This window comes from Ruditapes philippinarum, unplaced genomic scaffold, assembly GCF_026571515.1.
Source record: "Ruditapes philippinarum isolate M1 unplaced genomic scaffold, ASM2657151v2 ctg1167_1_1_1_1, whole genome shotgun sequence".
NCBI classification, from domain to species: Eukaryota; Metazoa; Mollusca; class Bivalvia; order Venerida; family Veneridae; genus Ruditapes; species Ruditapes philippinarum.
In genome coordinates, this window is record NW_026857913.1 from 107,947 (window position 1) to 134,460 (window position 26,514).

Genomic DNA, 26,514 nt, shown 5'->3' on the forward strand with positions numbered 1-26,514 from the left:
ATCACTAGTGTTTGGACATTTTGCATTTGCTAAACTGTACTACTTTCCACTCGGAACGAACGCTGTTTTGCCATGCAACCTCTCAGTCTTCTAAACTGGCTCCGAAAACTTGACAAATATGTATTGCTGATGCTCTTGCAACTGCTTTGTAGTTGAAACCATTCGACAGCACGTCCTTAATCCCTACAGATAGCTTTACTAGAATTCAAACTGAAAACATTAAAAGTATGTGTTATCTCAATTGAAATGAAATACATATATATTCAAAATGAAATACAAAAAATCCCTTAATACATAACTGTATACAAAAGTTTATATACAAATAACATGTTCTTTGTACTTGGTATGTAACCTAAGTTATTGATACTGAACAAGTGAATAAAGTTTCAATATAACATCATAACTGGTTTATGGGACCATATTTCATAAACCATCTGACAAAACATTTTAGCTTTAAAAATGGGCATAAGTATGTCAAATTGTGCGCCACTCATGCGAAACTTGGTCATTGATCTTAGATGCCAACACTTAATATGTGTTCCAAGTTTCAAAGGAATCGCTAAAATAGTGATTAAGAAACCATTTTTCATGAAAATTCCAAACCATGAATTCAAAATCGAAAAAGAGGCAGAATTTTATAACAATGCAATTCAGAGATTTCTAACTTAGAGCGTGTTCTAAACAAGTGTGTGAAGTTTCAAAGCTGTATGATTCATTGTTTTTGAAATACCATGTTTCATGAAACTTCTTAATTGTCAAAATAAGGCCTATAATTTGGTCTATATTCAATATTGGATGGACGAAGAATAAACTACAGGTGAAAACTGATTATAACTGCAGCAAACAACAATGCGAGACTGGTTTGGATTGAAAACTGGAACCCATATAAAAAATAAAGCGTTTGATTCATACGCTGTATGTCAATTTGAGATTATATAGCCCTGTTCCGGAAATCAAAATGAAAAATTGATACCCAATGCAATGCAATGCAAGCAAAGTATTTTCTTTTCTTAATCGATTTAAAAGGCTTATATAAAAATAACATTCTGTTCTTGCATATGAGCCCACATATTATATGTATAGTCATAATAAAATCAAATATATTTTCATTTTCTAACATTTGTTTTTTAAATAAGTATCCAGGAAACTTAGGTAAATGAACTTACCTCGTCTGAATCGTTGTCATATTCTACCATATTTTCCTTGGAAATTATGATTATAATGGCAAGCACGTGGGAAATAACAAAATCAATAAGTCAAAAATCAAAAGTCATAAATCAAAAGTCATAAATCAAAAGTCATAAGAAAATAGTAAAATAAATCTATAAGTCGAAACTCAAGAGTGACCCTCCAAGGCTTCCATATGGTTCATATCTGTAAAAATATTCTTTTTGTAACTTTCTGTCCGGTTAATAGTTTAGTACATGATGAAGTACTCTTTTTTTACTTTTTCATTATTATTATTGTTCTACGTGTAAGGAGTGTTGAACTTTCAAGCCCGGTCTTTGTTGAATTCCCTGACAGATTAGCATTCTGTTAATTACAATCAAGGATAGTTAGCCATATTTTACATGGTCATAAATACATATAACACGATTGGTTATATCCATTAGCCAATTTGCATATTTAATCTACCGACGTAAAAAAATGTTCCAGTCAAAAATACTAATACGGTATTAGCGTTGTTTTTTTGTCAACGAATTACATGTTTTGAACGCCATTCCTTTCGAATTATGATCTTTATTTCTGTGAGAACCAATGCCAAAGAGTTTGGAATGCGTATTGATAACTGTTCAAAAAATGAATAAACCCCTGTTTGTATAACGTTTGTTTAAATTCAAATATTTAATCTAATTTCAGAACGTTCATTTGCAAACAGCATATCTTATTTTAAAGATTCTCCAGTTTTATTTTAGGTAAATAATAAAACTACCGAGTAAACAGTCAAAAAGTCAAACGCTTGAAAACGATCCAAAACTGAGTCAACTTCTTTAAGATACGGAGCCAAGAAATAACAAGACTTTATTGACCCTGACCACGAGAATAAACAAGACTTTATTGACCTTGATCACATTAATAAAGCGTTTAATAACATTGAACAAGATGGTGTTGACAGAAGCAGACAATGAGCATAGTGCTGAAATGTTGCTTAATAATTGTTATTAATAATTGAGCCGCGTCATGACAAAACCAACATAAAGGTATGCGACCAGCATGGATCCAGACCAGCCTGCGCATCCGCGCAGTCTGATCAGGATCCATGCTGTTCGCTATCAGTTACTCTACTTGTTATAGGGTTTGTAAGCGAACAGCATGGATCCTGATCAGACTCCGCAGAAGCGCAGGCTGGTCTGGATCCATGCTGGTCGCAAACCCATTATGTTGGTTTTGTCATGACACGGCTCAATTATCTGTTGTCGGATATTATGATCAATAATAACAGGACCAAAGGGTTGTTGTTGTTTTAATTCTGTATTCATAGAGAACTGTTATGTCTCCCTATTTTCTCATTGCTATGACAACAAATGTACGAGTTCGATAAAATAAATTCGAAAATCCCGAACTTCATCTGTTCAAATGTTTGGTCTCATGTAATAAATGCATTAAAAATCTTTTTAGAAAAATCTCGTTTGTTTAAATATATTTATTTAAGCTCGATTGCGAAAAAAGTTTTGCAATTATATTAATTTTCGTGTCCCCTTCTGGAACCAACCATCTGGTGTCATAAAACAAAAGGTCGTGACCCAAAAGGGCTCGAGCCCTGATCCTGGTTTTTGGGAAACGCACAAAACCGCCCCTCGTTTTAAAAAAATTTATGTGGGAAAAAATTGGTAATGAATATTTTAACCGTATTTTTTTTATCTTTTTTATTTTATTTTTATCATTTTGTTGCATTTTTCCTGAGGCTATCTCCATACGTATGTGTAGACATGAAAATTATCAAACATAAATCAATAGCAGTCTCGGTTAAAGTATTTCAGCCTGATTATCAGATAAATAAATATTCATAGATACATGCAGACATACTCCGTATGTTTATATTCCATTAATATCATAGAAAATGTTGTTTTAACATTAAAAAACACTTATTTCAACTTTAAAAATTTGTGTTAACCTGGAAAAATATAGAATGTCCATATTTTTTAAACATACTAGTGGGGACATTAAGATTACAAGCATAGAATTTCCCCTTACTAAAAAAAAGCAAACACATTTTGAAATACATATAAAAACAAAGCAAACAGTATATCAAGCGATCATGGCCTTTTTATGGAACATGACAATTGAATCTAGAATGAAGTTTACAGTTAAGTAAATTTACTTTCAACACAGGAAAATGTGACATAACGTTTACATAGCATCGTAGATTTAACCTTAAGATAGTATAAATTAAGTTGTTAAATTACCGCTTCTAAAGTTTAATGCGAGCGAGGTCACTATGAAACCTATTATTATCCCTAACAGGACAGTACTTTATACCAGAATTAAAACTATTATACAATATCAGATGTTAAATGTAACAGTGAAGCAATTATTAAACACTTAATGCCGCAAACACCTTAAATGTGTAATAGGTTCGCCCTACTTTAAATTTGGAATAATTCATTGTTAATGTAAGGAATGTTGAATTAAAATGCTTATTAAGCAATTATTAGTACAGAACGGTCAGAAACAACTAACGCGGATGCTAAACTGACTCTATACTTGGTGGCAAGGCAAACAAATCTAAGGAAGACACCCTGAAAATCGCCAAATATGTTGCAGGAAAGGTTTGATTTAACCTGCCGTTGACGGAATTGATTAGTGCAAGCTGCCGCTTAAACCCCCTAACACCGACTTCAGCAGATTTAGTATGTTTTCAATGAAAAAGTTTGAAATTTTGAATTTAATAAATTTCGCAGGTGAATTCTTATTCCTTCAAGTCATTCTTTCACTTTCACCAAATTTAATCACTTATAGCATTCCTAAATATATATATTCCAATAACATAATACTGCATGTATGTTAATAACTTTTGAATAACTAGAAAGAATTAAATACTATCAAAATGTATGACTGATCTATTTCTAGCTTAATAGGTTTATCTTTCTAGTATAGACATATATTATTCTATGTCCATTATTTAAGAATGAAAATTCTTTGTTTTGAAAACATGCTTCTATACAAAATTCACAAATCCCATAAAAACTCATCAATTACACTTATCAAGTATTCGCTAAAAGTAGGAAACATTTATAAAGTCCAGCTTGAAGATATAAATACTCAAGGGTATTAAGCGAGCCATGGTGCGAAATATGAGGCCAAAATGTTAACTAGGGAAACATTTTCTAGAATCCCGCTGGCATGTAATGATCTTCCCTGCATGAACTTAGGAATATATATCCTAGAATCTACCGACAGCTAATTTCGAGGTATGTTGCAAATTTGCAAACATGCACTCTTGCTGAAATCGAGATGGTTTAGTTTTCTAAACACACAATTAATATAACGTCCTAGTCATAGAATGGGTTATTAGTCAGTTATTTGGAGTCATGTCCGAAAAAGTCAGTGTCTATAGGGAATATAGAGTTGCAATTTATTTTGGAGGTCCCACAGAGCAAGGCGTTAATAATGACATTAGGCTAGCTAAATGGAAACGCCGGAAATGTACTTAAACCATGTTGTAAATTCCGAAGTTGGACCAAGAATTATTACATTTTCCTGGCAAAGAAGAACAGCTGTGAGAAAATAATTGTGATAAATTCAAATATTTCTGACAGTGTATACAATTCAATACCGACGAGCTTGCTCAATAGGAGAGATTTACCAGTGGCCAATATTCTAAAAATAGAATTGCTGATAAGCACTGACCATAGCAACCGTTGCTGGTCGTACATCCTCTTTGTACTACCTAGTCATTTTACATAAGAAAACTATGGTGTGTATGTCTATTAAGAAATAAATATGAGCTCTGTTTCAATAAAGTAGAGGTTTTGATGCTAAAGCATCATTAGTCCCCCGAATAGAAAAATGATTGTATTATCATAAATTCAAGAAAATATCAGTTAAATGGTTCATGAGTAAAGAAAAGATTAACAATATGTTGAGTAACTAATTATTTACAATAAAGACATTATATGTGAAACAAACTTGCTTAGAAATATTGTCAAGAAACAATTGTTATCATTTTCAGCAAAATCATTAAATCAGCAAAAAATAACGTACACTTAATTCATCGTAAACTTAATTCATCGCGAATAAAACAGGTGATTGAAAATAATTAAAGTAAAGCATTAACATTAAGCTTGCAAAGTGACTGGGAAAATATGTTTAATTATTGTAAGAAACGATGCAATTCTATTGTACTTTTAAAGGTACTGACTACAAAATTATATAAACAAAACAATCTTTCTTATATCTCATATTTCCTATTTATTTATTTTTTATTGAAAATAAATAAAACTGTAGGGAAAAGAAATCTTCAAACAATTATAAAAACTGTAGGCAAAAGAAATATTCGAACAATTATATAGACATTGTTTAGATATTTGTTATAATATGTGGCCTTAAAAAAAGTTAACTAGTTAACTACATCAAATATATAATGCCTAGCTTATAAGTATAATATAGTTTTAGAGGTGTACTAGTATTCTGAAATAAATTCACGGAGGTCATTATCATATCTACCTGATCCCAGATTTTTTTCCAACCACAGATGTGACACATGACTATTTTGAGTAATTATGTTGCCTTTTCTTTTTTAAATTGGCTGCTGTAAACATGTTTAACTGGGGATTTTGTCAACTTTTTAAATAAATTAAATTTATCCCAAACATTTTCAAATATCACCTAATGGTCAAACACCATTTTAACAGTCAATCTTTTGAAATATAAAGTCAATTCAGCTCAAATTGACTATGAAAATATGAGCATAATGTCACTTAACTTGCTAAATACTTAAAACTGAACATGAACTAAGCATAAAGTTTTAAATTATATTTATGTTAACAACACTCAGTTTTGGGTCTTTAGCATACATTTAACAATGGCTGAAATATAATACCCTTGAATCATAAAACATATTGACATTGACAGGTTGAAAAAAGGGAAAATGAAAATGAAACAAAACTGAGCAATTAATTAGCAGGCATATTTCACATAAAAATGATAATTCATAGAACACATGTAGCGAGTTGTTTCAAGATTGATATAGACATAAAAATTAAAGTACATGTAGATGTTTTGCAAAAATTAAACCCTTTATAACATCACACTTATCTTATATATAAAATATATCAATACTATTTAGAAAATAGTTTTGTATTTTTTTTTTCTTCATTTTGAATATTACAAAAAATATATGTTCAGATAATTCTGATCCTTAAAACATTGCCCCAGGAACATCATCTTATGTTAACTTTACAGAAAATGCTATCATTGTTTACATGTTGTTTGTACGACCTTCTAAGATTGTGTGTATACGTAGTCCACACAGCAGTTATCAGTGACGTGGTGGTAAATCTCTCCTATTGTAAATGAAGACTGTATGCAAAAGCGAAAATGCATTAACATAATTTGAAAAGATTGCTGTATCTTGAGAACACAAGTGAAATAGAAGACGAGGTAAACGGCTGACAACAGATTTGTTACGTCAGATATCTTATGTCAGATTTTGATGGGAGATACCTCCTAGACTTCTATTGTGTACGAAGAATAACGAGTACCTTTGAAATTAACATGTCGGTATTGAAATGTTTTAACATAAATAAAACAAAGTTGTCTGGAGCTCAATCAAATAATTATAATATTCATGCGTTTCATTTCGTTTCATGTTAAAGAGATATGGGGACATTGTTTTGTTGAAGAAGGAAAAGTAGTAGCAGTTGCAGTGCTGGCGGCAGGAGGTGGCAGTTACAGTAGCAGTAGTAGAAGTAGTCGTGGTGGTGGTGGTAGTCGTCGGGGTGGCGGTAGCGGTGGCGGTTGCAGTTGCAGCAGCAGTAGTAGCAGGTTCAGAAGAAACAGCAGGAGCATTTGCAGTATAGAGGTAATAGTAATGGTAGTGGTATAACGTATAATTGTGTGCTAATTTAGCGCGGTCTCGTAGTAATGGTAATGCTGGCGGTTACTTGGGCGTCTGTGGTAGTAATGTCAATGGTAACAGTAGCGGCAGCAGCAGTGATACGATTCCAGGACATATTTCTCAGGTTTTGACCACTGTAACGGACAATGATAAGTAATTTATCACACTCATCATAATGTGACCACCACTGGTCTCTACTATAACTCTAGATTAGTTACAAATTCTATACGTGTATCGTGAATTAATGAGATGGTATAACAGCCAAAAAAACGCCTCAATGGTGTATCCCCCTACTCGCCGTGTTTTGATTAACTTTTAACTTGATGTAGGTAATCAAATATTGCTTACCTGGCCTTTAAACTTATCTACAGGTGATGATATATGTAATTATACTGTCATTCAGCGTTCATTAATTACGTTAATGACGGGTAATGAAACAGAAATGTGCGTATTGTATGCAGTGGCAATTCAAGAAAGAAACCAGTGTGGCAATTTGATAAACTGTGGAAGGTTCGGTCTTATTTTTCTAACAAAAAATGCAATAATTTTCTTGTTATAGTAAGACAGGGCATTCAGACTTCTGATATTGTTATGGTAATTCGTATTCTTGAAGCATAAATAGATCTTCTCTGTAGATAAAATATGAAAATCAAGCAGACGACACAGACAAGTTAAAAACAAGATGAATATAACAATTTATATGGAAACTTTTCTGTAGCAAGGAAGTATATATCAATAGATTGACACTTTCATAATAGATATATACAATTTCTAATCAACTTGGATTTATTATCACACCTCTATAATCATATCTTGTTATGCCCCGTATATCACAATCTAGACATGATAGTTTAATCAACTTGGTCAATTAGCGCAGCAGGTCCGTTTATTCCCAGGATATCAGCAACAATCAGGAATTGATTAGATACCTACAGTATCAATCAATATACTCATTGATTTATTGAATCTCCACGCGAAGTGATCTATCTAAGTTCTTAATGTTAATCTTTTGTATACATAAAATATGCCCTGATTTTAACTTAAAGTATACAATATGCCCTGATTTTAACTTAAACTATACAATATGCCCTGATTTTAACTTAAATTATACAATATGCCCTGATTTTAACTTAAAGTATACAATATACCCTGATTTTAACTTAAAGTATACAAGATGCCCTGATTTTAACTTAAATTATACAATATGCCCTGATTTTAACTTAAATTATACAAAATGCCCTTTTTTAAGCCTTTATCAGCTATACCACCTATGGTCATTTTAGAATTAAAAATAGAATCATAAATAATAATTTTTAATTGCTGTAACTTACGTTTAAATGCTATTTTTTCTGCCTAAAATATATTAAACCAAAACAAAATAATAACATATTTAGGTTTATGAGAAATCTGCAACCCTTAATTAACGAGTTACAAGCTGTGATTTACCATATGTTTTCTTTAAACATACAATGCATGTTTTTGTATGTGTTGTGTTTTTCCCCGTGATTTTATTTTGCTTGTATCGAGTGAAAAATTATAAATCTAACTAGTCATGATACAAATGTAGTAGTAAAAGACGACACAACTCAACACGTTATATATCCCACCTTTTATACGAATATTAAAATCAATAGTTTTATGACTTCAAAAATATGACCTGTAATATCACAAGCCCCACTTGTGTGCCAAAATCAGAGGCGGGGGATTACTTTAATGAAATTCTTGATTATAAATTTTTGCAACAATGCCAATACAAATAATTTACCCATTATCAATCGCCTTCTGTTTGAATGTAAGGGGTGTTTGTTCCTTCATACTTATGTAGAGCATGTTGACTTTTATTCTACTTTGTTTACCGAGAAAGAAACATCTTATCGGTCTATTGAAACATGTATTTTTTACGACATATCAGAAACATGTATTTTTTACGACATATCAGAAACATGTATTTTACGACTTATCAGAAAGCCGAGATAAATGTATACTAACAGTTTATAATATCAATTTTTAAGCTATATATATCCTACGATAAGCCTAAAATTCCAAAACCACTGGATTAGTGTAAGCAGACGACATTGACCGTATATTCAAATAATGTCGTAATCTTTCAAGAAGATTGGACAAAATTGAAATAAAACATTACAGAATTTGCATATAACGAAAGAAAGAACCCTCTTGCCAAAAGTTTAACAATTAGATAAACTTTGTCCAAAAGATAAACTACCTTTTCAAAGAGAAAGAAAACAAGAAATGTGTCCATGACCCAATACATGTATTTCATTGCAACGTAACAGCGGAACGGACGGACGGACGGACAGACATACATCTATATTAATTTCGAATAGACTGTTTCAAATTTAAGACAAGGCAAGTAATTAACATACTGTTGGCAGGGTACGGGCTAAAGTTACGGCAACATTTGAAAAAAAGTCAACGGCTAATCGCGACAGTTTGAAGGGTCACGTGATATGTCAGTTAAATAATCATCGAGTAACAAGATAGCCCTGTCCTGACTGATTGAAATTTATGATAAAATAGTATACGATTATCTTTCGAATAAAACAATGTCAAAAACGTGTCATACAAAAATAGTCACAACATGTATTTAAGCGATACAAAATAATAATACCTTTATTATTATGAACTCGGACGAATTCGTTTTATTTTCTATACCAATGCAACCAGTGCAGTCCAAGGTTAGCCTACACCTCTATGCGGTCTGCTCAAGGTCTGCACTGATCGGGTATTCAGTCTTGGCTGATTTTGAAAATTTCCCTACAAATGATGAATGGTTTTGTCCCGATTAAAAGATGGACAAGTCCATTTAAGAAATTTAGCTGGATAAGGGTAAAGTACAGACCAAATATCATCTACATGTGAATTTGGAAAGCTTCCGCACAAGAAAATAGTTCCTTTAATCAAAGAAGTAAATTAAAGATGAATCTATGTTTTATCAATAAAAGTATAAAATAAATAAATAACTTTTACCAACATAATCTTTTGAAATCAAATATATCAACATTTGTACACTCTTTAGAAAATATAGCTCGCCAAAACATGAATTATAGATAGCCTAAGATTATTGATTGAACACTTAAATGCCAACCCATTGCTTTGTTTACTACACAGGAATGTAAGTAAATATTTTCTCAAATGAAATTTACAATTGAACTAAAATAAACTTGGTGATTAACCTGAAAGTTTTTATCATAGTTAACAATCAGTAAAATATAGAATACAATCTTACAATTCTTCCTTTAAAGTCAAGACAATCAACAATCTATGAAGATAAAAATTGGAACCTCATTTTGCCTAATACATTGCCTATTTCAATAGAAACTATTAATATCTTCTCAGCAGAAAACAGCTAGCAGTTCCTTTCTAAAACAACTCAACAACCTAATCAAATAATCTTTCGTAAGACATTAAAAACCCCGAGCGTCTGGTTTAGTTTTTATCTATTTTTATCTTCGAAGTTTAACGGGTTCTTAGATGAGCTTACGTAACACTCAGAATTTTTTTTTCTGTAAAAGATAAAATGATCGGTAGCAGTTCAACACTTTCTTATCTAACGGTGCGTGTTTGATGTTTAACACAGAAATAGATACAAATCAAACTTATTGGCATATTTTCTTTAAAAAAAGTACATGTAAAAATGTCTTACATTTCCGTTCTACTGATTTGTATTGATATTATAGACAAATGAAAAGATATAAGCCGTGTCACGACAAAACCAACATAGTGCGTTTGCGACCAGCATGGATCCAGACCGCGCAGTCTGATCAGGATCCATGCTGTTCGCTATCAGTTTCTCTACTTGTAATAGGGTAAGTAAGCGAATAGCATGGATCCTGATCAGACTGCGCGGATGCGCAGGCTGGTCTGGATCCATGCTGGTCGCAAACCCATTATGTTGGTTTTGTCGTGACGCGGCTCTTATGATAGTTATTGTTAATGTCTGGAGCAATCATGGCTGATATTTAGGAGATTTTCAAAAACTTTTGATTGAAATCCTTGAAAAATCCGGAAAATTCTTTCGAAAGATCCGAAAAAGGTTTCCGAAAAAAAAATCCGGAAAATGTTTCCTAATTTACAAACAATCTATGGTTAATCAAAGAGCTTTTCTTTTGACATAAGAAAATATATAACGATTTAAGAATAAATCAAAACAAATAATTATTTTCAGAGCATCTAATGACACGGATTTGCATAGGATTTAATAGCGCCGCAGTGACCCTGATCACATTAACAACGCAGCAAGCAATCTAGGGTAGCAGAGGTTTGCAGAAAACAGCATTTTATAGACAAAGAGAATCTGCAATATGGAGGAACTGCAATGTTATTTTCGTAATGACATTTTGTCAGAGAATTCCTTGCGTGAACAGAAGCCTTTGCAATACAAAGAAATAACAAAAAAAATGGGAATTGATATTTCTTGGTAACACGTCATTACGTAAAGTACTTTACTCAGTTGGTATCCATTTTCGATTTTTCAATAACCTTGAAAAATCAACATTACGTTATTAAGAGCAAGAATTATTGGCAGTTGGAGTCAAAACAAAAAGATTTTATGGTCTTTTCAGCTGATTTGGTTAAAATATACGTCTAAAATGAAATAAACAGCGAAATCTGACATAAAATGGTCCTTCAAGAGCAACTTAACTCTGGGATTAAATGGTCATACGAGTCATAAACAAAGTGTCCATATATAATAAGTTGAGTCATAAATATATATACAGTCTATACCTTTTACTTTTTGTTGCATACTTCAAATATGGATTTATTTTTTATTACCGAATGTCTTACCGAACTGTTTTCAGACTGACCTACTTTCGCAAATGTTTCATTTACATTTGAAAAAAGGCAGTTTAGGTACTTTAGGACCATTAAACTTCAACCGGACGTCTTTTAATACGGAGAATGCTCGGAATAACGGGTCCTGTCTTTATTTTAACATTCATGTATAACATTGTGATTTATAGCATTTAAAAAGGGGGAAAGTGTTGAAAGGTAAATCAATATAAATTAATTAAGTACCCAACGGTTGCCAGATGTCTTATTGCATGATCCCAATGTATTTGCAAGGGATTTTTTTTTTAATTATAGGCTAATTTTCTCAAACAAATGCTTAAAAGCATACATATGCTTCTTGCATTAGACAAAACATATCCTTTTTATGGAAGAAAATTACCAAAATTTAAAATAAAATTATTTATTTACTATATTTTAAAAATAAAAAAAATATATACATGTATATACATGTATATATGACAATATCAGCAATAATCCAGTATACTGTTAAGTGACGTAAAACCGGAATACCGGCCAAGTACGCAAACAGTGCATTGAAACCAAAATACCCCGTTTTGAAGACAGACAGATGTCCTGTGCGTAAAAACGGTATTGGTACCCGTTTGTACGCAAACAGTGTTCTGCAAGTGAAGAAAATAAGGCAAACAGTGCACAGTGAGCGAAACCGGTATAGCGGTCAAGTACGCAAATAGTTCATGAAACCAGAATACCCAGTTTGTCTTGTGCGTAAAAAATGTACCCATTTTGTACCCAAACAGTGCTCTGCTGCAAACAAGGCAGGTATACCCCGTCTAGTACGCAAACAGTGGTATGCGAGTGGTGTATTAGCCAGCAAAATGGTCAGCACTTATTTTTATTCCGGTGATAACAATTTGTTCTGCATAACACAGCTTCTGTCAGTAATTGACTAATTGATAAAGATATGATACCTATAAAAACTTGTTATTTTTATGTTGTATCATCTAAACAAATACAAGGTGGTATGTAAATTAGTTATTTCAGCTAATTACTATACGTGTGTTATCAATTATGCCTACACTGTAACAGGTGTTAGTTCTTCGCTATATGAATATTTCAATTTTTTTCTCTCATTTGCATTTAAATTAAAAGATGAATGGAAGTATTGTATTGTATAAAATTTTGTCTATGTTCTTGTAGACAAAGTAATGAGATAATGTTCACGTAATTAAGGCAAGCGTTGACGTTAAAGTATGTCTTGCAGTTAAAGTATGTCTTGCAGTTAAAGTATGTCTTGCAGACAAGCGCTTAAGTTAACTTGAAAACAAGCGTCCGCGTTATTATGAACTTGAAAACAAGCGTTTATGTTACCATTGCATTAAAAGCAAGCGTTTACGTTACGATAAACTTGAAGACAAGCGTTTTCATTTAAATAGTGTTAACGTTATCGCTAGAATAGACTGTACGTTGAAAAAATCATTTACAGTTTCGTTTATGTTTTAAGAAATAGTATATTTTCACTCTTCTTCCATGTTATACACTTCATTTGACAACAGCGTCAACATCATAACGTATTTCATATTGTTGACTGCAAAATACAAAATTTTGCAAAACATTCAAACTCATTGATCAGTTCGGTAATAAAATATATTTTCACTTTTTAGGCAATTAGGTACAACTACATCGAAAGCTGATTGATGTTTTCAATAATGTCATTATGAGTTTATTTTCCTTTGATATTAAATGAAGCGAAAAATACAATTAACTCACATTTATCAAAAATCATCAAACGACGACTTGATTTATGTTTGATGCGCATGCGTGACCCTAATTTATTAAAATAGAGTTGAGGACTAAAATGATTTTGACAAAATCGACTAAAAAAATAAAAAAAAAATATTACTTTTAACTAATAATTATAACGGATCAATGGAGGATCCGTAAATGCCTATGTCTCTGACAGTAAAGGAATGTTCTATCTGTGTGTATAGGAATGTATGATGCTCCCGGAGAAAACAATACTATCTAACGTGGATTCCATATATAAGAGACAAAAATCAATCACTAGGTAATTACACAGATGTTTCGCTGATCGATCACTTATTGGAGATTTCCTCTGGAATGCTTTGATCAAGCAGGTGCACTACGACTGATTGGAATTGCAAATCTGAGTGACATAATTTACTTTAATGCAAATGTATGCTGCTTTTCTTAACCTAAAAGTTTGTAAAGTGTTATAATATGGTAAAAAGTAAGCATAATGTATTTGCCATCCAATATGCACAAACAGACAGACAGACAGACGGACGGACAGACAGACAGGGGAGAAAGTAACATACATGTACTTATCAGCTATGAAAGTGACAAACGTTAATCTAAGCATGTCTTAGTTAAATACACTTAACATTTTTGCATTGTTGTCCAACTGTTTAATGGAAGGATTGAAAGTATGCATCATTCATTTAGCTTTGATTGGAAACAGGGAAATGGCTGCATACTGAGGCAGTCTGGGCAAGCTGGGAATGTAGATTGCCTGGTTTAGTAAAAATTTAAAGAATGCTACTACAAGACGGATACAACAGCTGGGGTTTCACTTGAACGATCAAGTTATGTGCACCCCACCCCCTTTACTATTTCTCTTTTATTCTTTAGCATTAGTGCTATGTTGTCAATATCACCAACAAAAACCTTCTTTATGTATACGAATGACAACACTCTATACCGTGTAATAATTGAAATGATGTTTCCTCGTGCCGAAGAAAGCTCTTGTAGAGAAAGTATTATTCATTTGTTCTTGTCATGATCAGCTATTGATATATATTTGCTAGCGCTATCATTTTAAAGCTGCATGCCTACAGATGAGCCAAAATATGTCAAGAAAATTAAACTTGAAAAAAAATGTACTAAGTATTTAAGAAAAGTAAAATGACTCAAGATAAATTTTAATTATGTTATAAATAACATATACACAACAACATAAGCTTATTAATAAATCGTATGTGAACAGCACATTGATTAAACAATAAGATTTTAATGAATGATATTGCAGTATTTATCACCATATTTGAGCTGCGTGACTAACGCAGTAAGGGGAAAATTTTGCATATTTTGACCTCTTTTTGGTAATTTACGTGGATTGTAAGTGCCGCCGTCTGCAATGTGAAAATTACTTTCTAGGTTCACTTCACAGTATTTTACTTTTTTAACTACATTTTTTAAAGTTTCGTGAAAATTAGCATGAATCTGGAGACATGCAACTTTAAGGTTCAAAGCAAATGGGAATGAAACGACAATAAATAACAATGATGCAGATTCATTTCCTGGTATTGCGTTCAGTTGTTTATAATGTCACATCATGACAAACAGAAAATTTGCATAAAACAAAGAGATTTGCATTCTTGACCTGACGGCAACCTTTGACCAAATAATTTCAATTAGTTAACATGACTTCAAACATTATCATAATTTTATCACAACATGTATAACCATGTTGATCAAACAGATCTATATGTTCAGGTCGATTACATTACGATGTTGTTACAACGCATTTGCAATTTCACTGTCAGTTCAAAATTTTACATGTTCAGAACACACATATCGTGTTAAGGTATCACAGCCATCAACAGCTTACATTAACTTCGGTAAACATCGTTAATTTCCGTAACTGGTAGTATTTTGAATTTAGAGGGGGTAAATTTATTTGTTGTGGCTAACCATATAACCGCTGATTTTACTTTAGTTTAGACGTTGAAAAGGGATTATAATACTACACGTTTGTAACGTCATTTTTCATCGGATAATCGTGACGTTTATATAGTTTTATATACACGGCTGATGTCTATTCATGAAGAAATCTTACTTTTTTCTATAAAAATGATGCTTGCTGTATTATAAATTCGTTATAAAGATTGTTTACAGGTTATATGGCCGTATATAAACGGCTCTTTGCAATATAACCCTCGCCTAACGGCTCGGGTTATATGTACAAATAGCCGTTTATATAGGGCCATATAACCTGTCAACGATCTTTATAACTAATACTATATCGTATATGCCAATTTCAATAAATGATTATAGATGCATTTTTCGCCTAATAATGCAACATAGAATTAAAATAGTTTCCATATTACTTATAAAAACTTAAATACTTTCTTCTTTCCCTACATATTTTTTATGTAATTGCACTAAAAAAACTTTCATTTTAATTTTGTTTCTTTCTTTTTTTTATTTCATGGCTTTTTTCATAAATATTTTAAGGTATTTCCTGTTAAATATAATTATAACTCCAGTCACGAAGGTCATGGTGCAATTGAAAAAATACATTATTGAATTTAATAAAGAATGCGAGAGAAATGGTAATAGTTTTCTTTAGAGAAGCAACGATGTGAACCAGCGTGTAAAATGTGTAAATATATTACTAAATAAGCGTTCATTGTGATTTTGTTATTTTGTCGCATATTTGAAGTCCTGCGCTATGATTAAGAAATTACACTGACCAAATTGTAAATTGTGACCATGAATATAAAATAAATTTACACCATAACTGCATGGTAACATGAGTTAAATGTAGCGTTTACTTAAAGGCTAAAGAAGATTTTTTTTCAAAGACGATTTAAAGGGAAAATGAGAGATGAGGCATACATTTATATTCCACATATGATTTTTACTTATTACTGTTTTTTTCCCTTTAACACAATCATCGTTTATATCGTTTAAATAAAAGAAAGTTGTATTAATACATTATTTTTAATACTCTATGTAACAGACTTTCAGGTCCTTGACTTCTCCCATAAAATGCTAGTTTGTTATCATATGGAACGCCAAAAATGTCGTATTTACGCATACATAAGTGATTGTTTTTACTTTATACCATATACACTCACTGCGTTAAGTATACATAGGCTGAGAAAAGACCGTCAATACCATCATATTAATATTTAATATTAATATCGTATACAGTATACTTTAAAGTACAATAAAATAATCCAATTTATTTTTCCTGTCTTTCTTTCTATTTTACTTTTATTTTTGTGCTTCCATCAATAAAGTACAGCAGACAAGAAAAGTATAACGCCGTGTCAATAGAACATGTTTTATTAATAATATATTTCACCAATAATTAAAATAAAAACAGGCATTCATGTTTAGAAATCTTTCTAAAGAAAGAATTAGTGATTAAACATGGTATTTACGTACACGGTGTTAATGTTTACATTTGAGCTATGTTTAAAGTTATATAAAATAGTGCTATGTTTATACTTGGATTAGCGGCAAGCCAGCCACTATCTTAATCTTCCTTCTTGTCAAAACACTCCCCAGATATAAACATGTTCGATATTTTCTGAGATTGATTTATTACGTCAACGTCAAGTAGCCGAAATATTCCTACAAAGTCTCAAGATTGTGTAAAGTACATGTATACAGTCGTGCTCAATAATCAATTTCCATTTTATGTCATGAATTAGGACATCTTAATTTACCGAACTAAAATTCATGATTCAAAAGAAATTATATTTACTGAACACTCTTAAAATTTATGAATGAACTTAAACGCGGGAAACAAATTACTGAATTCGCAATTAAGACTAATTGTACAAATAATTGGCAGTAATTGTAACGTATTGGGAGTGCTGAACAAAACATATTATAGAACTAGAGGGCGACACAGAACAAAGAAGGAATTGAATATGACCCCATAATTGATACCCAATGTGTGTTATCTCATAGACCTCCTTGTACATCGATTTTGAATGTTGCAACACGCGCCCCTTTAATGCGCATGTTCGTGGTGTGCATGTGGTGTTTGCGTGCGTGCGCGCGTGTGTTGTTGTTGTTGTTGTTTTTGGCTTTTTGTTTGGGTTTTCTTTGGGGGGTAAGGTAGTGGGTGATTAATGTGAAATAAAAGCATATAAAACCAGTAGACATAGTTGGTGCTATTGACAGTCTATTATAAAATTGAGAACAATTCAGATCATTTTCAAATTTAGTAAATGTACATCAGTCTATTTATCTTTCTAACAGATAGGAAAGAAGCATGTTTTATCTATGTCTGTGAAACCTTCAAACTGACATAGTAAAATAATTGTTTATAAATGATGTGTTTTTGTACAGCTGTGAAGAGTTTGACATTTGTACCTTACAGACAAATTAATAATGAAGAAAGCAGGCTGTGTTTACTAGGCTAACAGCTGATGAGCAATGCCTATGAGTAATGAAAATGAGAAGAAGAAAAAAAACGGTATAAAGAAAGAAAAGAAAAAAATCTACGGTGTCCTTGCCGTGCCATTATTAAGTCGTCTGTCGCGTTTGTCATGTGTCGACACCCTTTAACACGAAATGCGACATTAAAGCTGGCACGATAAAACACCGTAAAAAACAAGAGTTCATGATAATCATTAATAAAGCAAACAATTATGGAGAGAGAGAAAAAAGGAGCGTGAAGCAAAAAAAATGATATCTTAAATAGCAACGACCGTTTAGTTATTCTATATGCATGCAAATGTTCCATTTTCGTTTCGTAATACCGAATTTGGTGTAACGAGAGAGAGAGACAAAACGTGACATACTGTGGCATGGTCATACGTCCCTTTGTTTGTAATGCTGGCTATTCAGTTACCATGACATTTAGGAACAAAGACTATTACAAACTATTGTATTTTAATCAATGAATAACAGTTCCCCTCCCACCATCTCACACATTAGCATTTTTTCTCACAGACTTCGGATCAATGGAACCAACGATGTCTGTTGCTGTTATATAACAAACAGTTTGTAGTACGTTTTTTTTTTCTTCTCTTGTTCTCATCTATGAGTCTACCAGATATTTATTGCTTTTGTTGAGTAAGGTATGAACATTTCCAAGGTCATACATATTTACTATTTCCAGGTATATGAGTAACATCGGTGAAACATTTGTATATTTAGTGCTTATCTTCACAAGTGATGTAAGGAGATCAAACATAAAACATTATGTATTTTATATGATGCCACTCAAACTGCAGTTTTGCATGTACTTAACGAAAATTATTCTGCTGGCTTTTCGTTCTTGTTGTTTTGTTGGTTGGTGGGGTTGGTATCATGGATGGTTGGTTGGTTGGTTGGTTAGTTGGTTTGATTTGGTTTGGTGCGTGGTTTAGTTTGGTTTGTTTGTGTCTTTCTTTCTTTCTTTTTGTCTTTCTTTCTTTAGTGTTGTTGCTGTTGTTGTTGTTTTTTCATATTTTAAATTTAATCAAAAAAGTATTTAAATACTTAAAAGAAGGTGTGACGTGAATGACAGTCAACATCCAATTTTTCACTGAACCGTATCTAATAGTCTTAATGGGGGAAGATGTAAATTTTAGATTTGACTTCTGACAATCTATACAAATATTTCAACGGAAGTCAGGCAGCTCCTTAAGATCGTAAGATGTGAAGCGTGTGGGTTCACGGGTATTATCAATAGCCCATTTTGCAAACATAAGATATCATGAAATTGAAAAACAAAATCCAACCGAGCAAATCAAATCAATTTCCATGCACTTTATCGGGTTGTCATTGCTTTTCAGCTAATGTCGTAAACTGTGCATGTCAATAGTGGATGAATAACTCAACGGTAAAAAATTTAGAACAGAAAAACGAAATGCTATTAGAAAATACGGAAAGGCAAATTGACAAATTTTACAATATAATTAGATATATCATTTAGCTGCACACCAAAATTCGAGGGTTTTTTTTACTAGCAGATGTTTATCTTTAAAAGCAAATCATTGAAATGCTGCTGCATTGTTAATTGTTGTAATTAATACACATCTAATGTCTCCTCCTCGAAATGTAAAAAACGTCCTGTTACTCAATTACGATGGGAAATTTCATGAAGATGATGATCTAATGCAATTATCAGCAGAAGTTTTACCATATGGACAATGCGTCTGTTTGTAGTAAATTACCGGAAATACATTGAATGGATTTTAGACGAAATTCAGGGTCCAAAAAACGCTTTGTTCACATTTAATATTATTGCCTGTTATTGCAATTCAAGGTCCCGTTTATATTTCTTTTTCCTTTTTTCTATTTTTTAACAGGAATTTAATTTATATTGACGTTAAAATTATTAGACCGTATTTATTGTTTGTTAACACGCAGCCTGATAGTAAAAAGACTAAATTTAATACACTTTTTGAATGGTGTAACTTATTTTCTTGTTTGTAGCGGAAAGGAAACAAGATAAACATCTGATGAACACAAAATGGCGTAAGATTACTTAATAAAATGTTCAAATGAAAGCTCATGTTTCACCAGCAAAGTGAATTACATATGTCTCCGAAGCAAAATAAAAATTCTCTGTTTTTGCGAGATTTCCGTATCGTTTTAACTTACATAATAATTATGGTAAGTTGGCGGATACTTAAAAATCCCAAATGCATCTCTTATCTATTGAAAGTAGGACACAAGGATGTATGTTCTTTACTTACAAATACGATACAAATATCCCAGTCTGTACAGTATGGCAATATAGTAAGAATTTTTATTCTTGATAAGCAATTTGCATAAATATCAACATTCTGCTGGTACCTAAAGTGTCGTCTGCCTAATTCTTGAGAATATAATCTTTAAATACGGTCTAACATTACCATCTTCGCGTGTCGTCTGCGTTTTTCCTCTAAATTCCCGCCATGACATTGATGGCGATAGATAGAATCAATGGGGGTAAAATAATTATGGTAATTATGATATATGTTTAGATTATAACTAAAGGATACAAAAAATGTACAGTATCTGATCTGTGCAAATGCCCGTATCTATCACACATAGTAACATCAGACGAGAAATACCGTCCTATATATATATGTTGATAATCATTCTGACAGAAATCTTTTTCTTTCACCACAAAATGAATTATACCCGACTGATTCAGTTACTAGTTAAACCAATGGCCCATAACTTGCGAAATTCCTTATATGAACGTGTCCAGCTTCAGTTTTTGGACCATTCAATAATCAATTCATTTTTGGGAAAATAAAAATCCAAAGTTATCAGACAATAAGAGACTGGTCAGGCTGTATGGTTGTGCTCGTAACTACGGAAGCTTATAAGGGACACTTAAAGCTATGCATTTATGGCTTAGAATGACCTTTATAGAATTCCATATATTTATATACATGTAATACATTATATAAGACAGAAGATCGATACACACAGTACGGCAACATTGGCGTGAAGCTGTCATTGAATTGATTTTGCGAGTCAATATGTCGGTATGTGAAGTAAGTACATACATATCTACTTATAACAAATTAAGATGTTGGATCAAATTTCAAACGTGAAAAAGATCGTTTGAATCCAACAGTGTTCTGACGAGAGCACGGTACATAATTCATTTAATGATGATGATGGACTTTTAATAATTTTCCTATTAATATCTTAAATTAGGTCAAATATATATAATCGTCTTCCAAGTCTGGGAAGTTCAGGAACATGATTTTTTAGACATGTGCACAAACAAGTTCTTACAATGTATGTTATGTGTTTATAAACTTATACGGTTGGAATATGTGTTTACAACCTTATACGTTTAAAATATGAGTTTATAACCTTATATGTTTAGAATATGTGTTTATAACCTTATACGGTTAGAATATGTGTTTATAACCTTATACATGTACGTTTATAATAATAAAATATGTGCTTATAACCTTATATACGGTTATAATATGTGTTTATAACCTTATACGGTTAGAATATCATAAGTTTTATAACCATATAAATACGGTTAGAACAAGTAACTAACTACATGTACCATTATTTAATCAATTGTTGAGAAACCGAAACTATATCGAATACGTATATTATCTTCGTACTCTTATCTTAATATTATACAAAAAAATGTTTTACATTTAAAGAAAATATTGACCGACAGTTTTACTCGCATACATTGTCGATTATACACGGTATCCGTACATACTACATTATGTACGGCATATATACGATGGCACGACAACGCCAAACTCTTTTGCATTTTGTATTACATGTCAATAACATGTCAGTATGCACTGTGTAACTCTAAAAAAAATGTTGAATTACGAGTAGGCCACCCTAATTATTGCATACTTTTTATGATATAATCGTTAATGAAACCCTTGTTATGTGCTATTACAAAGTTATTTTTGCAACTATAAAATATATATAAAGTATACATTTTATGGTATACTGCAAAAAAAATCCTCCAATTATGTATAATAGTTCGTTGAAATAGCATTTCTTTGTTGTATATAACATAAATTAGTGATATAATGACATTAAATTCGGATAAACTATTTTAACGGACAATTGCCTTATAGAAATATCAAACATAACGTATAGGAGATTATTCTTTAATCCGTCAATACATGGACACTGATTTTCATTACATATAGAAAAAAATTTGAACATGTGTCAAAAGTTTAATCCTTTTATAATACATGCATGAAAGTAGGAAAGATCGATTTTACGCTGTCTTAATACCTCTTAAGTTGGTATTTATTAATTTGGAAAAGGAATTAAATCCCATGTTTAAAGTCTTATAAAATGTTTGGCACTGAGTGTATACAGCAAGTATTTTCGTGTCTTTCAATATATTTTACGAGCTTACATACAATATTTATTATATCGCTATTTTAGAATGTATTTTAGTTAACGAATTTAATCGAAAATATTGAATGTTGTAAACAGACGAATCATTTACATGTTGTTATGACTGTTTCATTGTTAAAATTCTATATAGATAATATTATACATGAATACATGATTTTTTTTAAACACTGGTTTTAAAAAATTATATACATGTATATATAATTAAAAATAGGAATATGGATTAGTATAAAAATAATTCACATTTAATTAGTTAATCTGCCGTAGAACTGCATATGCACTGAAAATCATTTCACAACTTCCATAGATCTCGTAAATCGAACCGAACGCATCTTCATGTTTGTTTTACAACTTCTTAATTAAGAATATAATGTGTACACCCTCTCTAGATACGCCAATGTGCTATATTTACATTATACTACCATTTCTGTCTGCATTGACTTTATTAATATCACCAGACATGCCACGATAAAACTTGAGTCATGATCTTCATGTATTAACACAAACTTATGTTTGCAAAACAAACCAATATTCTGATACGGGATCTGGGAGATCAAACCTTCCCAATAATACAAATATTGACTAAATGGCAGCCCGCTTTTTGCCTTTAATCCAAATTTACTAACGTTATGTTAAATGACAAAAAATGAGTAATATTATACGTCATATAAAAATAATCCGCAATACGGATGTTTCTTTAAGAATTATGTGGTGTCTTCGATCGTTTATTGGCAATATTGGGGCTAAGGCGTATATAACAGTGGATTTTGATATTAACATTATCGAACGAAACAATGCCATATCAAAGTTATGACAAATTTTGTACATTGAAAAATATATTGCTTTAATGACTTTGTTTTAATATTAAATGTCTTAATAAGTTTGGAATGAATAAAAATTATTGTTAATAGTCTAAAACAATAGATACTTAATTATAAAAAATAGAATGACACATTTCTGATAAAGAAATGACAATATTTCACTCCATGCATGTTTCAATGACCCAGTCACATATATTACTCACTGGATTTGACCTTTGAGCGTTTTCGTCTTGAGGTCATACATCATTTATAATTTATTATTAATACTTTGAATGCATAAGCAGACCTTGAAATCACCACGTACATTTACGTTGACACGGATGGAGATTTAGATGCTAATGTAAATTGACAAGAGATGCCTCCGAGCTATTTTTCTATCGCACGTATAGAACCTAATGTTGCAACATAGATGTTTCATTTTCTTCGCTTGTCAAGATATTCAAAAGGCTTTATCTATAGCTAAATTGCTTTGTAACATCTGCTGAAAGTGTATTTTAAAATCTGTCACAATTTCTTGAAACAAAGACTGCAAAATCTTGGTGTTTACATAAGATTGATTGTGAATGTTTAGTTTCGTAGCCGAGCGGACACACGAACGGACGGACGAACAGGCAAGGTCCCGAAAAAATGCGAATGAATTAGAGAATGAAATGAATTAGAGAATGAATGAATGAATGAATGAATTGAATGAATGAATGAATGAATGAATGAATGAATGAATGAATCAATCAATCAATCAATGAATTGAACTGAATTAAATGAATGAATGAATGAATGAATGAATGAATGAATGAAATGAAATGAAATGAAATGAAATGAAATGAATTGAATTGAATTGAATTAAATTGAATTGAATCAAATGAATGAAAGAATAAACAGACGGACGAACAAACCGACGAACGAATGAATATAGACAAAAAACAGATACATAACTTATATATGAGCTATGATGGAGATGATATGATATATATGTCATGTTTAAAATTCACAGCCCATTTATTTAGTAGAGCAGCAGAAACTTCAAGATAACAAACGCTTGTTATGCTACTGTTTTGTTTCTTGTAAGTGGAGGCACAGGGGTGAACGTACATGTATATGTGTGGGAATAATGAACTAAAGTTGTGGTTAATTCAAAAGAGGTATATTACCACTTACCATTTCATCTAGAGATTTGACGTCACATGTTTTGATTTGTGGCGGGGGCTCTCCCGTTTCTATTTCTTTATCTATTTCCTCTTCCATTTGCACAATTGTCGGAGCTATCATTCCAAATTTTGCTCCAACTCGAGCTACCTCCAAAAGACATAACACAACACTTCTCTCATTTTTTCTCATCACTAAATCATCCGTTTCGAATCTTAATACTTCCGGAATTCCCATTTTTGAGGTCCACGTGATAAAATTTGATATATTATCTCGTGCAAGAAACGTGCCAGGCTTAACATCGAGCCTAAATTGCACGTTACTTTCGGGAATTTGAATATCACGAACAAAATTTGACTGAATCGCAAAAGTACCTTTTGACTTTTGCTCCTGAGCAAATTTACGAACTTCATTCGCATGCTGACAAAGAAGGACCCCTGTTTCTAGAATTTCGAGGAAATTATCCGCATTAAGACTAATTTCTTGGTACAGGCACGTGAACCATTCAGCGAGATCCTCTTTCATGGCATACAGATATTCATCCTTCGTTCTGAAGGGCCGGAGGGATTTCGCCTCGAGGACTAACATCCCAACATTATCCCCACTTTCCTGCTCCTCCATTTTCTGCCCTCGTTTATTCTTTCCCCCTTCGCAGGGGCTTCCTTAGTACAAAATACTCCCGCTAAATCCTACATGACTGCATTTTCATCCCCTGTTTAGCTCATACGAACTAACTTTATTTCAAAAGACACACATGTTTCTAATTAACTTTATTCCTTGCATTTCATATATATCTGAGTACTACAACACCAACGTCCTTATCTTTAAACAAATCGTAATGTGAATTCCAGACTTCACATGAACATTCGAATCATCTATCAAAAACACAGGTTAATGATGTCTTTAATCAAATAAAAATCTACCTTTTTATTATTTATTTAAAATGCTTCGTAAAAATATCCAAGCGTTAAAATAGTGACCTGTTAAACACAACGCTTCTATGTAGATAAAAATTGATCTTAAAGATCTTAATACATGTTTAACTCTCGCGTTCCGTTTTTATATTAAAAGTGATTACTTTAAACTAGTAGTTAAAGTATATATACCTTTTGTCGTTATAAGCTTTAAGTAAATGTTTAAACGTAGTTCCCCAGTTCAACGCTTATTCCGTCAACCATAAAGAGCGAAAATTCCGATTATACCATTGATAAAACGACAACTGTGACAAACTTATTCAATCTGTCGTGTTTAACGTATTGTGTTTTCATACATTTATATCTTTTATTGGACATTTACGACAGCTTAACGGCTTGTATCTTATCCCTTGTAAGGGATTTAACAAAAAATCCCTGGAAATATGACCTTTACATTGTGACGTTGCTAAAGTATTCCATATATCTACGTAAATAAATCCATCATTGAACCCGATTCCTTCGAAACACTCGCGATATATATCCCCAGCATGTATATACGAAAAAAAAACACCACATGAAACTGCGAAACTTGTGAAATTCTCATGAAGCCAGCCTCTCATGTTAGAATCAATACTGTAGTCAGATCACTAGCAGACGACTTGCAGACGATAAAATACGGTGTTCGTAATAATCACATTACATGATATAACAATAACAGCAATGTCGTTTCTACTACTATATCAAACTATACCTCACAATCTTAATATTTAACGTGACTAATTAATTGGTCGCCTTAATTTTGTTAAATATATATACATAACTGACGAATTAAAGTTCCTGTTTCATTCTGTTTTATACCTTAAGTTTAAAGTACGGAACATTAATTCTATATACGGGGCGATGAGCAAGCAGATTATTTTAGAGTGCAGTTGTACATAATTAGAAATATGTAATAATGTTTAGTTATATAGTTTGTTACATACGTCTTGTTTCCACCCATACTTGTAGCATGTAGTAATTGACAGATTAAGAGAGTCAATTACGGATGTTGTTTAAGTGCTTGCAGTTTTTGTTAAGCAACGTTTCAGCAAATTAAAACAACTTTCCTCGTTGGCTTCAATGTCCCACCAGACGACACTGTAATGCACATCAATATTAATTAAAATACCGTAATGCACGTTTAGATGTCAAAATTATGTAG

At 31.9% G+C, this 26,514-nt stretch overlaps 1 protein-coding gene across 2 annotated transcripts in view; it reads right to left on the reverse strand.

Moving 5' to 3' along the window:
• Positions 1-26,075, reverse strand: part of LOC132751489 (serine/arginine repetitive matrix protein 2-like) — a 64,412-nt gene extending 38,337 nt beyond the window's left edge. Inside the window, exon 1 of one of the 2 annotated variants that reach the window (XM_060741656.1) lies at positions 24,412-26,075. In XM_060741656.1, coding sequence (XP_060597639.1) covers positions 24,412-25,020 — 609 coding nt within the window. In that variant the 5' untranslated portion in view covers positions 25,021-26,075. The remainder of the gene's footprint in view (positions 1-24,411) is intronic. The other variant, XM_060741657.1, reaches the window with a different exon arrangement.
• Positions 26,076-26,514: the final 439 nt, after the last annotated feature.